This window comes from Pagrus major, chromosome 12 (assembly GCF_040436345.1).
Source record: "Pagrus major chromosome 12, Pma_NU_1.0".
NCBI classification, from domain to species: domain Eukaryota; kingdom Metazoa; phylum Chordata; class Actinopteri; order Spariformes; family Sparidae; genus Pagrus; species Pagrus major.
Window position 1 is genome coordinate 17,803,583 of NC_133226.1, and position 15,643 is coordinate 17,819,225.

Sequence of the window (15,643 nt, forward strand, 5' to 3'; positions counted from 1 at the left end):
TAATTAGCTGATTCAATGATTAATGGGTATTTGCCTTTTATTTAATTTGAGCCTTGCACTGTTTATTATTTAAAGCAAAGTAAGCAAATAGCTTTTTTAGGTTTGTGATTGCTTTTTGAGTCACTTAAACTCAAACTTTCCATGCATGTACAAACAATACACTAATGCTTACCTGTTTACTGTTAAATAAACCAAATAACGGTTGCCAGCAGTATTATACAGACGAAGCAGTACGAAGGCAGCCATGACACAAAAAATTATGAAGTAGCACTGTGAAATTTCTTAATGCCTGTTATGTAATCATATGGGAATGTCATATGTAATGAATGTCTGTGCAAAAGTCAGAATATAGGATCAATGCTAACGCTGATGTCACTGAAACAGCTCACAAATGAAGTAAAGACGTAAATTCTTTTGACTTGTACACTCCATGAAACGAGGGATTGTTGCTCAAGCTGCACAGCCGGGCTTTAGAATTCCACAAAAACTGATTCAAGTGTATCTGTCAAGACCCTCCCAAATAAAAAATGCATGTCCGGAAGTGGAGTAAGTGGTGGAGCTCTGAGCTGAGTCAGACTGACCTGACCTCCCCTGGATCTTCGGTAACCAACACATCCGTCTTACAGCTGGCGATGGGGTTGATTGACAGTTCCACCGGTGGCACCACAAAGCTCTTGCTGACTGGCAGCCACAGCCCTTGGCCCAGACTGTAGAATGATCTGCGTTGGCACAATCATAAGACATAAACGTCAATCAAACTGCTTTCACATCATAACGTTTTTGCTTTTACACACATATTGTTCAGTATGTACATACAGCAGATGAGCATGGGTTGATACTGTACTGCAGAAATGAGCACAATGAAATGTGTAGGCTTAAAAGCGTCAGCACATGGGCGGTGAGGTCCCGACAGAGAGAGAGCAAAAATCTTTCACTGCTGGTATATTGCATAATTTAATCCAACGATGCTGATATATAATGGGCACTATGATCTTTCATGTACAGTTTTCATTCCTTGCATTTAATGAGAAAGTCCAGATAAGGCAATGCGATATTGATTCAGGGAGAGTCTGGGACACAAATTGATGAGAGGCTCGGAAGTCTACCTAATGTGTGATATTCAAGATTGAAATCGATATACAAATATGTTTCTGAGTTCACTTTAAAGTGAGCATTGCACAATCCTAAAGGGTTTTTGTTAAAGGATAAGTTCACCCAAAAATGAGAAATTGATTCATGATCTACTTACCCTCAAGATGATGGAAGCTCGGGTGAAGTTTCGTGGTCCTCAAAGCATGTCTGGAGCTTCACAAGAAAACAAGCATTGCAGCAACAACTAAAGTAGGTGGGGACTTGTTTTAAAATGTGGTCCATAAAGAGTCCATACAGCTCCTTTGGAAAAATCCAAGTCTTCGGAAGCTAAGAGTTGCCAGATTGATTTGAAAATAAGTTATTTACATCCTTTTTAAAGCAAAGTCTTCACTAAGCTACGAGTGTTAGCGTGCACCCCCTCTGTAGTGGATGCTCAAGCTTGACTGTGCATCAAGGGTGTAAATAATGTCTTTTCAAATCAATCTGGCATCTTGAAGCTTGCAGAGATTACCATAAAAGGTCTTATTTCGGTTGTTTTTTAACGTTTTAAAACAAATCCCCATCTACTTTAGTTGTGAGGAGAATGATGCAATGCTGTTCTGCTGTGAAGCTCCACAAATATCTTGTGGACTAAGGGACTTCACCTGACTTTCTATCGGCATGAGGTTGAGTAAATAATGACTGAACTCATTCTTTAATGTCTTGAGCATGCTGCAACAAAAGTACAACTTCATTCATTAGGAAAATAAACTCAAAGCCAATACTCTTTCATACTATTATGAAAACAGGATCTAAACAACGCTTGAGGAAAGTTGATTAGCCTTCAAGTAAATGATTGCCGGCTTGTGATGTCAATCCTGCATGGCGACTTATTTAATTGGTATTCACATGTGGTGCATTTATAGCACAGTTGGAAGTAGAATTGGACTTGGGGAAATAATTAGTAGCTGTGGTGGCCTGGCTTTTTTTATTACCGATTCGAAGAAACAATTCCCCTTCACTTCAAATGTAATGTGCTGTGTTGACTGTTGTTCAAGATGGTGAAGAAAATAATTTGGTCTGGCGAGAGACGCTTCTCCCAAGCAAAGATCAAAATTCTCAGGAGGAATCCACGCAGCAGGCCTCGACTTGTCGCTTGGGAATAACAACAACTGGCAAAGCCTCGCAAACGGCACAGAATGTGGCTGTGCTTTGCATCGTGTGCTTTTAAAGTTTCTGAGCAGGAGGGCCACGAGACGACAAATTCCTAGAAACCTGCAAACCGAGCGTGCGTGGCTTTGATTGTCTAAATCTCGGCTTTAAATTGAATCAAACTCTCTCCTTTGACTCCCACACAAAACATATCAAAAAGCGCATTTTTTTCACCTTTGCAACATATCGTTTGTATTTTATTCACTGTTTAATATGGCTGACATCCGACTCGATTACTGAAACGGCATGTTTTTTGAGCTGTCATACCTCGGCATTAAAAACGCTGCTGCCAGTATTTTAATTAGCGTCAGTGAATCAGAATGCATTGCACTCACTCTGACCTCTCCCCACTATCTGACGATGCAAACCAAATTTGACTTTAACGTGTTTATTATTAGCATTTAAAGCATTTCGTTTAATCCGTTGCATTTTCATCTGACTATTCTCTATGCAACCCTCATGCCTTCAGATCACAAGATGCTCATTTTCTCATTTGTCTACAGCGTGAAGACTAAAGCGAGAGGCAGCACTGGTTTCCTACAAAGCTCCCCAACTGTGAAACCAATCCCTGTTACCATTAAGCTCCTCCTTTCACTGCCACAGGACTCACTCTAGTCTTTTCTCCAACCACCCCCCCAACACACACACACACACACATAGCGCTGATATAGAAACCTTCCAAAGGGAACCCAGTGAGTGTTTCCACTTGGTTGCTGCACCTTTGCTCACTTTGTCTGCTATCTGTATGAGTGTGTACATGGCTAAAAGTGTTTGTGCTCTGCAGCCTTGTGCGTGTGTGTGTGCTTATGCAGTTGTCATTTCATCTTTCAAACTCAGAACCGACACAGTGCTTCAACCAAGCAGTAGATTTGGTTGCTGCCTCGTGTGTGTGTGTGTGTGTGTGTGTGTGTGTGTGTGTGTGTGTGTGTGTGTGTGTGTGTGTGTGTGTGTGCGTGTGCGTGCGTGTGTGTGTGTGTGTGCTGGTGGTGGACAGCTGAAAAATGGAATGTGTATTTGTGCAGACAAAAAAAAAAGAAGAAACTGTGAACCTCATCTCTTAGAGTGGACTCACGCTGAGAAGCTAACTGCAAGGTCAGTGTTAAGAGGAGTGACTGTGACAAAGAACTCTTCCTACCTACATTCTGGATGGGAATTAAACTCGAAGGCTATCCTTTAACTCACTTAAAACCACAGTATGTAATTTATGCCACTAAAGGTGTCTCAATCAAAATCATGAAAACAAAAGACGTGGTTTAATGACGTTGTGAAGTGGGCGTGGGGCCGTGGAAGTTGGAAATGACTTCAATAAAGTTTCCGATCTCTCTGGGTTTGAACATTGTTGGAAACGTGTGGGATAATTCAAGTAACAAAGGTCGAGTTGTTTTTAGACATTTTTTGGGGAGGACATTTTAATCAGAAGAGAAAGACTTTTTTTTTATGCCTAAACAAACTAAATTTGGCGGACCCTGCCACCTTTCTAGCTTCAAACAGTGTTCTGGGGACCTTTTTTTTCCTCTGAGAACAGCTTGTTTATTCAGTAATGGAGAAAATAAATATTTCTGAGTTTTTATTACCTCATTAATATTGTAAATATTAAAATACTGCGTTTAAATTTCTTCTTCTTCTCGTCTCCAAAATGTAATGGGGTTCTTCTTTGCTACACCCTTCCACCATATTTCATGAAAATCTAGCCAGTAGTTTTTCCGTAATCCTGCTGACCAACAGACAAACAAACCAACAAACAAACCAGACAACATAAAAAATACGAGGGCATCATCAAAGCTTTTCAGCATCACAGCCGGGCCATACCTGACGCGTCCTTTGAGCCTCGCGCAATCTTTGAAAAATGTCAGACACAATGACCCCATCAAGAATAAAGTGTACGAAAAATGGCAGTAAAAGCATTTGGAAGGAGTTCATCCAGGACTGCCCCTTGGGCGATTTCTCCACATAAGAGCCCATGGGTAACACTTCACCTCAGCACGGGCTGTATATGTGTGTGTCCATCCAACTGTGTCAGTGTGTATCTGCCGGCTGCCCATCTGCATGCTCCGTCACAGACACGCACACACATGCAAAGAACACCACCATCGTCACATTGTGTGTCCTCATAGGCACAGATGGCCAGCAGAAGTCGTGCACTCGGGAGACGCACCAGAAGTGAAGAACTCACCTGAAGATCCTCTCTGGGGCCTGCTGTCCTGTAACTAGGTCATAGCCTTTCTCCAAGTTAGCGTACGGCCAGGGACTAGAGGAAAGAGAGGAGGGAACATTAGATTACAGAGAGATATATGAAAATTCTATTTGAAAATAATGTCATGTACAACTTTCGCAATTACATTCAAATTAAATTGTGCTAATGCATTCTGAGTTAAGATCTAGGATAATGTTTGTAAATGACACATTTAACACACAGAGTGTAAATTCTGCTGTTAGGGTTTCTCTCAATCCAAACAAAATAAAAGACTTAAGCAGTGTGGGATCATGGGAGTCATTCACTGCTGAACATTCACGTAGAAGTGTCCAAGGAGTGAGAAATGTTTTCAAGTTTTATTCACATTATGTTCAGTCATGTTTATTTACTTCCTTCCTCACTCTCCGACTCTCTCCCAGAAGTTATAGTGACAGGCGATGAATGAAACGCACCACTAACTTGAATAAAATTACAGATTTCGCTCGGTTTGAGCATAGTTGGAAACATTTGGGATGACATATGTACGCATTTGAACAAATACAAAAGTACAAAAGTCTTATATACTGTAGGATATTATCACATTCTATCTTTGAATTCTCACAATATACCAAAGAACATTTAAATGCAAGGCCAAAACTAGAATTCCCTTATCCAAAGAGGTGTTTTCACAGGATAAGATTACCCTCTGTCAGCTGCGATTCTGACAAAACTGTGAGAGGATATTTGATCTGTGACTGGACTGAATCCAGCAGATGACAGGGGGAGTTGAATGACAATGTGGGACCTTTAAATTGAATCAATGATTGGGCGAGCCAGCTAATTGTCAAACAAGGTCAGAGTCAGATACAGTGCTCATTTGACTTCCTCTTCTATACCTTTAATGTCATTTTCTACTACCAGTCTTTCGTTTTTGTTTTTTGCTCTCTATTTATCTGTCTCTTTTACACTCTGGCCTTCCCCTGCTGTTATGTTTCATTACACACTATAACATCCCTCCTACCTCTTCCTCCTATCTGTACTTCTGATTACCTCTTCAAAGTCCACTTCCTCAAGTTAAAAGACCATACAGGTACATTTGCATGTTTTGGCCCATTAACTATAAATGGCTTATATTTTACATTACCGCTGACCATTTTGGAAAGCACACAGTAAGTTATGAGATTTGATTTTCTACCTTCGTTTCCATTCATTTTAATTCTCTGAGGATCAACAACTCACAGAGACTTGAAACTTACTCCGGATAGCTAATCCATCACACAGAGCAATTCACCTTTATTTTATGTAAAGTTAATATCATGCGCTGATGCAGTTGGGAGTAGGCTTCAAATCAGCCGTGAGGTCATTTACGTACAAGTGAGTTTTCAAACATAAGTGGATAGCGCAGACGGGACTTACCCTTCATTTCGACCCCAGTCGCTGCGAACGCAGAGGTGTTTATGGACGGGGTCGGGGGAGTAACCCTCATGGCAGCTGCATTCTCCTGCGTCAGAGAGAACAAGAAGGGGCAGAGTGGCAGATATTTATTTATCTATCCTCAGTAGCTGAATAAATTACCATGTAAGTGACCCTGGCTTGCTCATTCATTAGAGATTTATCAAATAAGCAGCTGCCACGCTTACTTATTTCCCAGCTAATTCCCTCCAACGAACATAACACTTAGAATGACACCAATACCATTAGCTGGGCTATTTTTTTGAAATATTTTATGAAACATAATAGAAATCATTTTCTAGGACCTGTCGTCTTTAAGCCACAGGGATGAAGTTGCATTTTTCCATTATTGATTTTTCTGCCGGAATAAAAGCTCCATTAGTTAAGTAAAGGATCTGTTAGATAACACTCTAAACTTCATGACGGCATGCATCCTGCCCTGCGTATGTTAAACCACACAGCTCCAAGGTCACCATCAGTGAGCACATAAACAATTGCTTATTTGTTGGCTAGAGTCTGACAAAAGGTGACTGAGTTTCAGTTCGCTCCCAGTATCACTGTAAGTCCTTATCATCCTTACAAGGGTATTTCTGCCCTTGACAGTTTTGTGTCTCAGTACAAGATCTCCGCTCAGTTCTCCACACTTGGCCGGACAGCTCCTACTGCAGAATGAGCAGAGACGTTCAGACAGCAGCACGGCAGCTTTGTTTTGGTAGAGGTGGCTGCCAATCATGCACCTCTCTGGCTACTTGTGGTGCCTCACAAGCTATCCATCAAATCATCCGGGGCTAGCTGGTTAGCATGCTAAGTTCAGAAGAGATCTCTGCAACACCATACATAGACATCATAATGTCAAAACTTATATTGATTTTATGTTGATTTATGAATGTTTCCAACTAAAATTCTTACATATTGCCCCCTTAAGTAAAAAACAAACACAACAAAAACAAAAACACACATTGTTGACATACAGGTCAATTGTCAGCAATGTCACACTACGTCCTTTGACTGGTTATTAACAGAGCCTAATGGGTAATTTCTTAAAAACTGCAATGTATTTCTTCCTCAGATACGCAGCTTTAAGTGAAACACTTACCCACTGAAGCAACAGAAGCACATTTTAAAAGCATGGTGGATCTTATTCCTATATTTTTAGGAATATAGGTATAGGTGCAGCATGTAACCATACATGAAAAACATATTGCTAAAAAGTAATGACAATAATAAAAATACGAAAACAATATTGGTATGCACTCAATTTAATGTGATCATATAATAAACAGAAATTGTCCAGATAAAATGTATCTTTCTTTCTCCCTACATGCGTCAACAGTATTGCTCTTTTCATCGAACTATAAATAATGAAAAACAAAATCAACAACAACCTCTCACCCTTGCTGTATCTGCACACACAATGTTTTTGCTCTCCTGTATTGCTTCTCAGATAATACTAAACAAACCAAAGGATATGTATTTAGTTTATTGTATATTCTATCAGTTTCATAAAGACAGAATTGTCTTATAGTGTCCATGGATGGGAAATAAAATATTAACAATACACAGCATGTGTAATGCCTTTTAACGTGGATGGATGGATGTATTTGTGAAATCTGAAGTCAGTGACAGCTTTCACAACTTTTCTATTAGCCGCGTTCCTAAAATAAATGCTGCTGACTGCTTTCTGTTGACCTATATGGAGGCATAACACTGGAAAAATGCGTAATGGCCATCCAGGCAACACCATTCACATTTTATCACCAAGTGTTTAATAATTTATTGGCTGAGTTTAAAGCCTTAAGACTCACTCATGGGGAGATGCACCGCCAGGATTCAGTCTGAGACAAGCAACAAATGTTTTTATTTGCTCGTGGCTATTTCATGTGCCCTCACTAAATGAAGAGCAAGAGCCATTCCGAATACAAGATGACTGGAGATTTTAGAGAGTTTAGGATAATAGTAGCACTCATGATGAGACTTTTTTTTTTTTAATCATTTGATCGAATAATTTCCTTTCTCTTAATAACAGCACATTTTCTAAAAGCTTGAGACTTAGTCCTCCAAATTCCCTCCTTCATCAGGATGGCATTGTTTGTAAGTACTTTCCAGGTCAACAACTCACTCTTTTCTGACCTTGTACCAGTATGTTAAGATTTAGTCAGACTAGGGAAAGATTGTAGTTTGGGTTAAAATGACTTCTTTCTTAAAAGAGCAGTGGGCGACTCAGGAGAAGGATAATTGACTGTGAAGTCTCATACCCCAGTTGTCAAATGCTACTTTTTGGTTTCATCCAAAATGCAAAAGTGCAAACAATAAAAAGCAGACGACAAAAACTGGCAACAAAAGGCAGGCAGAGGAAAACACCGAGGATGGGGGAACAGGCACAGGAGCACAGGAGACACATGGACGAAAACAGGATGACGTGATGACGACAACATGATGAGGCCTGAATAGAAACTAAACTGACGAGCGGATGAGGTGCAGGTAGGGAGACACTGGGAACAGGGCAGTGCTGATGAGGCTGATATGAGACAGATCTGGGGGAGGAAACAGTTGGGCGGGCTGTGGCTCATGTTATCGAAAGGTTGCTGGTTCGATTCTGCATGTCGAAGTGTCCTTGGGCAAGATACTGAACCCCAAAACTGCTCCACTGCCCACCTTGCATGGCAGCCACCGCCATCAGTGTATGTATGAATTACTGTAAGTCACTTTGGACAAAAGTGTCTGCTAAATGCCCTAAATGTAAATGACTCAGGCTGGGGAGGAGCACAGGAACACAGGAGGGAAACAGAACACTAGGAACACATGTGAGAAGGAAGTAGAAAGTAACAAGAAGAGGATATAACTACAAAATACAACAGGAAATCAAAAAAACAAACCATGTTAACTTCCTTCCCACAGAAAGAGAGAAAATTATAGCTACTACTGTATGATTTTACTGAAACAATAGTGTATTTTTTCTTTGTGGACAGTCACCTCTGCTTTCACACTCCTACGCCCTTGAACATGTATCCTGTTCATGTTGCAAACACACATATGTACACTTACATACGCCCACACCTCCCCAATGCTAATCTTTACAAACACATTTAACCTCATTATATTTAATTCTTCCTGACTGCCCAGGGCAGTAGGCCACTTAACAGAATCCATCTTACACATGTGCAGTCAGGTCACATGTTACCAGTCACATGCTGGAGAGGTAGGGAGAAAATTGCAATAAAGCCCTGCTTTTTTCATTTTTTTGCTCTTTTGTTTCCCTCTTCAGGCTACCAGAGCCTGGAATTGGCATTTTCATTAGTAGTCTGTTAGCGAGTAGGCTAACAATAGTGCTCCGACTTGAGAGTTTTTTGTCTTACATATGCAATGGGAGAGATTTATATAGCAAACTCTGATTTGCTGGTGAAAATGCCTGACTGCACCTCTGACTGATTGGAGACGAGAGACGCAGGCTGCATCCAGGAGCACCGGTGACAAGATTGTCCCTGCTGCCGACAACTGTTACGCTCAGCTTGTGCCTGGTTCAAGAAGAAACATTTAATAGGACAAGGCCAACATTCTGTTTTTGGATTTCATACGCAGCAAACAAAAAAGGCAAATCAATACCTCAATTACCAGTCGTTCTTTGCTGAATGAACTCCAAGGCAAAACTGAGATCAAGTGGTAGATCTGTATGTTTCACTTGCATTCTTTCATGTAATAGATTTCCTCAATGTCACAAACACCTGCTGGTATTTGGACGTACTACTGGATGTTTTTAATCGATGATAAACAAAAATTCCCCCCAAAAATAAAGTAATGCTAAGTCTGGGTCCTCATATGATACAGTGCAATAAAATGACCATACCTCAGCATGTGATGTGTTTTTTTCATACCTACAGAAAGTAGAATGTATACTAATATGAATAACATCACAGTTATATTTCCTATCACATGCCCATAAGGGAACTTCACCCAAATCATAACTGTTAAACATAATAACATATCTGAAACAACAGAATTAAAGGATACTCTGTCGTTATTCAGCCTAACTTCAACAACTGGTTTGCATAAACATATAGTTATTTTGGATCAGTCTATTCCTCCTGTTGTAGGCCTGCCCCAAGGCGATGTCGCAAAAAGTTATAGTATGCACAGAGGCAGAGACCTCGCTTTTATTATATATCTTATTTTTTTCAGCAGATCAATCAAATGTTGTTCACTTCCAGATGCTTAAAAATACACTCACCACCCCAGATAACAAAATCGTACCAGACACCTCATCTGGCCCTCATATTGCATGGAATGATGGCACTTGGCCTGCTTGTGGCTAAGATCTGGCAAATAGGAGCAGACCACCCAAGTGCCATCATTCCATGTGGTATGTGGGCCAGATGAGGGTATCTGGTATGGGCCAACAACATTTTTTCTCTCTGGGGCACAGACATTTTTTGGTGTTGTTATTTATAACTCTTGAATCTATACTATTTCATATCGGTATTCGGGTAACACTTTCGGTGAAGGTCATGTCTATAATGCATTACAAACACATTCACAAGAGATTAGAATGCATTTATGAGGCTTTAAAAACTCTTTATAAATGTTTAAAATCCTGCAGCACGACAACAGGAAGAATCTGAGTCCTGCGTCGGACAGCACATTGCAGCTACCAGTTAGTTATGTTGTGCTGTGTGACCCAGGACTCTGATTATTATTTCAAAGAATGTTGCATTATGGATGCTAAACTAATAATGTCCACCACCTATAATACTCTCTATAAGGCTTGTTACAAGTTGTCATTATAAGCATTTTTACAAGCCGTTATAAATGCATTATAATGTCTTAGGAATCTGCTTAAAAAGCATTAGAGAAAATCAAATCACAGAAAGTTACATCAGCAAAAATGTTTCTGAGCTTATTTGGATGGACGCTGACGACGTATTAAGGTGCATCTCTTAAAGGTGTAATATGAAACATTCAAAGTGTAACTAAATTATCAACGGAATGTGAAGAAATAACAGTTTGACATCATTATGTATATGTATTCTGTTGCAGAGATATTTAGTGAAGTTAGCATGCTAACCAGCTTACCCTGGCCCATCCTGGTCCAACGCTCTTGTACCAGCAGTGTAAAAAACAACACTCCCCTGGTGCACCAAGCTCAAAGTCTGGACCACTAAATGCACGGCTAACAGAGCTAACTAGCTAACAGCAGCTACAGTTTGATGTGCTTCTAGTGTTTTTTTGAATGAGGTGCTAATATAACAGCAGGAAACTCGTACTGGCTCATGTGTTGCAGCAGTGTCAAAATAAAAACAAACATTAACCTATCCCAATACTAATAACCAAATGCAACTTTGCAAAATAGAACCAGTCTCATATTCACAGTGACATAGTGCCTTCATCACCTGAATAAGATATAAGAGAAGCTGGTCTTGCGAGGAGTGTCCACATAATGTGATAAACAACACAAAAATAGGCAGAACAGAGTGATAATACTCCAATTAAGCTCGGATAATTGATTTTGATATAAAGATTGCATAGATACACAATGCAGTCTAGCTGCGCAGTCAGAAAAGATACATGTATCGTATGGCCATATGTGTGTAGGGCCTGGAGGCTGCAGACTGAGACATTTACTAAGTCTTTTCCACCTCGTCTCAGATGAGATCCACCAACCCGACAGCACAGATTTCCTGTAATCTGAGACACACCTTGCAAGTAATCAGTGAAATGCGGCTCTTTCCTTTATGCAAATGTGCTTAAGGGAGGATCAAGCAATTAACAGGAAGAGATATGCCCGGTTGATTACAAATTCCGCTGGATTAAGTAACCGTTACACAACTTGCGAGAATCAGCTTTGTGTGGCAGTTTGTCTGTCTCTAAAGACCCGGTTCAGATATAGTGCAGGCAGGAAGGCTGCGGTTGAGAAGAGAAACTTAAACTGGCTGTAGATATTCTTTAGAAAGCTCAATGACAGCAGCGAAAGGTGAAGGTACTACAGGAAAACCGTGAAGAGGAGCTGCGCTGAATGAGATCATAAAAAAAGTGCTGCCTTAAAAGATAAAGCCAGCAGTAAAAACAGCGCACGGGGAGGGGATGGGGGAGTTGTGATTGTGTGGTCATTAAACTTGAACTTCATTGAGCTGCTAATGCACTATGGCAACTGCACTCCTTTTAACGTTTACAGTGTGCATTTGACTGAAGTTAACTTGGGATTGTATGGAGACGTAAGCTATATCACTGCCTTCCATCTGCTATCTTATGAGTTTGGACCTCTTGCTGATGTGGTGAATTGATTTTTCTTTTTTTTTTCATAAGTAGGATTTTCTTGAATGTGTGCTTCTATCATTCTATTTTTAGATATCTTAGAATTCAATTTTATGGCTCCAATTGCTCTGGTATTGCTCACTTGATGCTGTGATCATGACGATGAGCAAAGGAAGCCTAAACGTGTTTTAACCCGGCAGGGTTACATTTCTTTCAGGTTCCGTTTTCGACTTTATGTTGTGACCACGCTGTGCTTATGATCCAGTCAACCACACTAAAGATTGTGCTTTGGCTTAAAATACCTTTTTCAGTTTGCCACAAAGGTGGATGGAGAGGCCCTGAGGTCTCGTCGGCAAACACCCAGGAATCTCCCAAAAAATATCCAGTGGTTTCTCAATTACAAATGTTGAAACGCAGTCTCCAAACTGTGGCTTGGCAGACTTCTCGCCTGTAACTCCACCACGATCCCCTCAGACTCCCAATGTGACAGGTCATAAACATGTAATGTGATTGTGATATGACACGTACAGATGTAAACCATCAGTGGTTTGCAGAAACTGTCAACATTTCATCCTGGCAACGTAGGCTGCCTTTCTCCACCACTCAGGACTAAGCACCGGAACCTGGGGTGACCCATCTCCATAACTGCTACCACATTTTGGACGTCTCTCTCCAAACTACACCCATCTGTCCATGTTTAAATCACTAATGAAACTAACCTTTTCAGAAGAACTTTTTCTCCCTACATTTTCAGTCTGCTGTTTTCCTCGTAATTATGGTAAGTGTCTTTGAGTACCATGAAAATGACGACATGAAATGTATTATTATTTTCTGCTCTTGCTTGTTAAAGCACCATTATGTTACTTTTTTTACCTTAAAATAACAGCTTCAAAATCATTTGATGTCTTCAGTGAGAGGGTAGGATCACAGCGTTACATACATTTTTGTAGTCCTGATCTGGGATTTGTATTTATGACGGAAGTGTTATACTGTGTGGAGAGCACCAAATTGCGAAAAATGCCAGTTTCTACATAATGTTGCTTTAAACAAATCTTATCACTAACCTGTGTTCTGTGAGCTATTCTTATCACCTTATGCTGCCTTAATAAATCAGATGTTTGTTCTAGGCAGATTGCAAGAGCAAATTGAATGTTTAAATCAAGGACATCGATCAGAGTTAGGGGATGCTGAGAGAAATTCAGTCTGAATAAGGATGTCACATTAAATGCTGTTTGACCTGTACATGAAGCTAACACAGCAACAACATAAGCATGGTCTACTTTCTGTGTTTCATAACATCTGTGTCGTCTAACTGGTTCCTGCAGCTCTCACATCCTAGATTGTGAAGTGTGTAACACTGGTCTGCCATATTCTTTCCAATCAATACATCTCCGGCTTTCAGACTGATAATGAGACTCTAATAAGCCCTGTTTGTGGATTGCTGTGGGTGAGAGTCTATAATTACTGGCTGAATGTTTCACAGAGTTGATTAATTTGTTAAGAGATTAAAAAAAAAAAAATATTCAAGTGAACATTTTCAGTAGTTTTCTTGTCCATGACTCATATTCCAAGGGAAAGGGACCGGTGTCAAAGATTTAAATTCGTCTGATAGTGAGATTTCATGTGAAGTCTGTAGGTGTACCCTACATTTTGGATGGATTTGGGATGGATTTGGACGTTAGGCTCATGATCAGAAGCTGGTTTCAGAGATAAAGTGAGATGTATTTGGAAGAGAAGAGACATTTGAACGTCTGCAACTGAAAAACACAGTATGTTCTCCAATAATGCAGAATAAAAAAAATACACAGCATCTTTTCATTTCCAATAGTCAGATAAATAATATGGATTTTTAATTGTCTTCTAAGGAGCCAAACAAGTATGAGATTGGAGGGGATGACTTAAGGGGATCTAGTATTTCCAAGCAGACTGCACCTGCTCCTGCGTCTGCCTGCTTGTATTGATGCATCAATTCATGCATTTGGCACTTCACTGCCTCACCAGTGAACACCTCCATATTTCTACTGTGTGTACAAGACTGACAGCACAAATTCATGAGAGAATGAGAGATACATCTGTGAAATCCAAACTTTATAAGCAGGCCATCAACAGTATTTGTACAAAGAAATGTGCAGCACAATTATTTATTTATAACTATCTGATTGAAGTCATCCGAGGCCAAGTGAGGGAAGTGTTTTGGGAGGGTGGGTGTGAATCAAACATATTGGAAAACACATCAGGTGGAGCTGGGTTGCTTGCATTCAGACTTCGGGCAATATAGAACCAGTAACAACCTGCCTTACTGCCTACTCAGTGCAGAATTTGAGCGGGGAAGTCGGCCTGTGTGTAATCCTATCGGCAAAACCGGAGTCACCTTCCTGGCTGGGTAACCATTTCCTCCATTTCTTCCTTCACATTATCTCCGCACGAAGATCTCCTGGGCGGCCCAGGGCAGGATCAAGTGCAGCAGACTCAGTAGTGTAACAGTAGTCCTGATCTTCGTGATCTACATCCATTTGCTGATCCTTATTTTGGGTTGAGCCTGGAATTGGTCATCCAGTTGCCAATTAACCCCACACTGTGGGGCAGGCAGGATGAAATTTATTCACTTGAAAAAAACAAGGACAGCACCATCTCTTAGATGTATACAGTAAGGCTCACAAAGTCCACTTGTCAAAATATTTTCATTATTAATAATAACATCAGCTTTACAATTAGATAAACACCTTTGAGCTTCTCTTTCTTGCAAAGCCTTCAGGCGTGTAAGAGAAGATTAAACTTTTCACTCAATAAAAAAGAGTGATATGTAAGAATTTCAGTTGATAACACGGAAAAAATAACTTAAAAGTATCAACGGAACGTAAATAAATAACAGTTTTGACATTATGACATCCGTGTATTGCTTTGCAGGGATACCTACAGAAGTTAGCATGCTAACCAGCTAGCCACAGCGCATTCCAGTCCAAAGCTCCTGTCTTAGCAGTGTGAACGCCAACACACTCCCAGTAATCTGAGCTCCATGTATGAACTGCGAGCTTCACCGCTAACTGAGCTAACTAGCTACCGTTAGCAGCAGTTAGCGGCTATTCTGGTGATATGCTGCCCCCCCAAATGCAAACAAAGAATATTTTGACTGGTGGTCTAAGACCTTTGGACCCTCCTGTATGTCCGACTGGTGTTAGAAGCTCGATCACGTCTGTCCTCTGAAAGTGTCCGCTACAGACTCAAGTTATCTCGTTGGATATCAGTTGTTTAACCACCTCTTCTGCAGTTCTTTGTCCCTGGGAAATGTGTGGAAACTGAGAATGGGGTTGAACCGAGCAGCAGTTGTAGACAGCGGGACAAAGCTAGTACTCCTGGCCTCTCATCTTTGAAATAAGACTATTGTCAGATGTTATGAGCTCATGGCTCAGTGTAGCACAAATGATGTTTTTATAGCTCGGCATGATTAACGTTATTATACCACCATAGAGCTGTACGCTCAGCTTAAGT

At 40.5% G+C, this 15,643-nt stretch overlaps 1 protein-coding gene across 2 annotated transcripts in view; it reads right to left on the reverse strand.

Annotated features, from left to right (window-relative positions):
- Window positions 1-15,643, reverse strand: part of LOC141006338 (astrotactin-2-like) — a 301,384-nt gene that overhangs the window by 124,688 nt on the left and 161,053 nt on the right. For both annotated transcript variants that reach the window (XM_073478512.1, XM_073478513.1), the window contains 3 exons: window positions 5,873-5,957; window positions 4,457-4,531; window positions 582-719 (listed from right to left, as the gene is read on the reverse strand). In XM_073478512.1, the coding sequence (XP_073334613.1) occupies window positions 582-719; window positions 4,457-4,531; window positions 5,873-5,957 (298 nt within the window). The remainder of the gene's footprint in view (window positions 1-581; window positions 720-4,456; window positions 4,532-5,872; window positions 5,958-15,643) is intronic.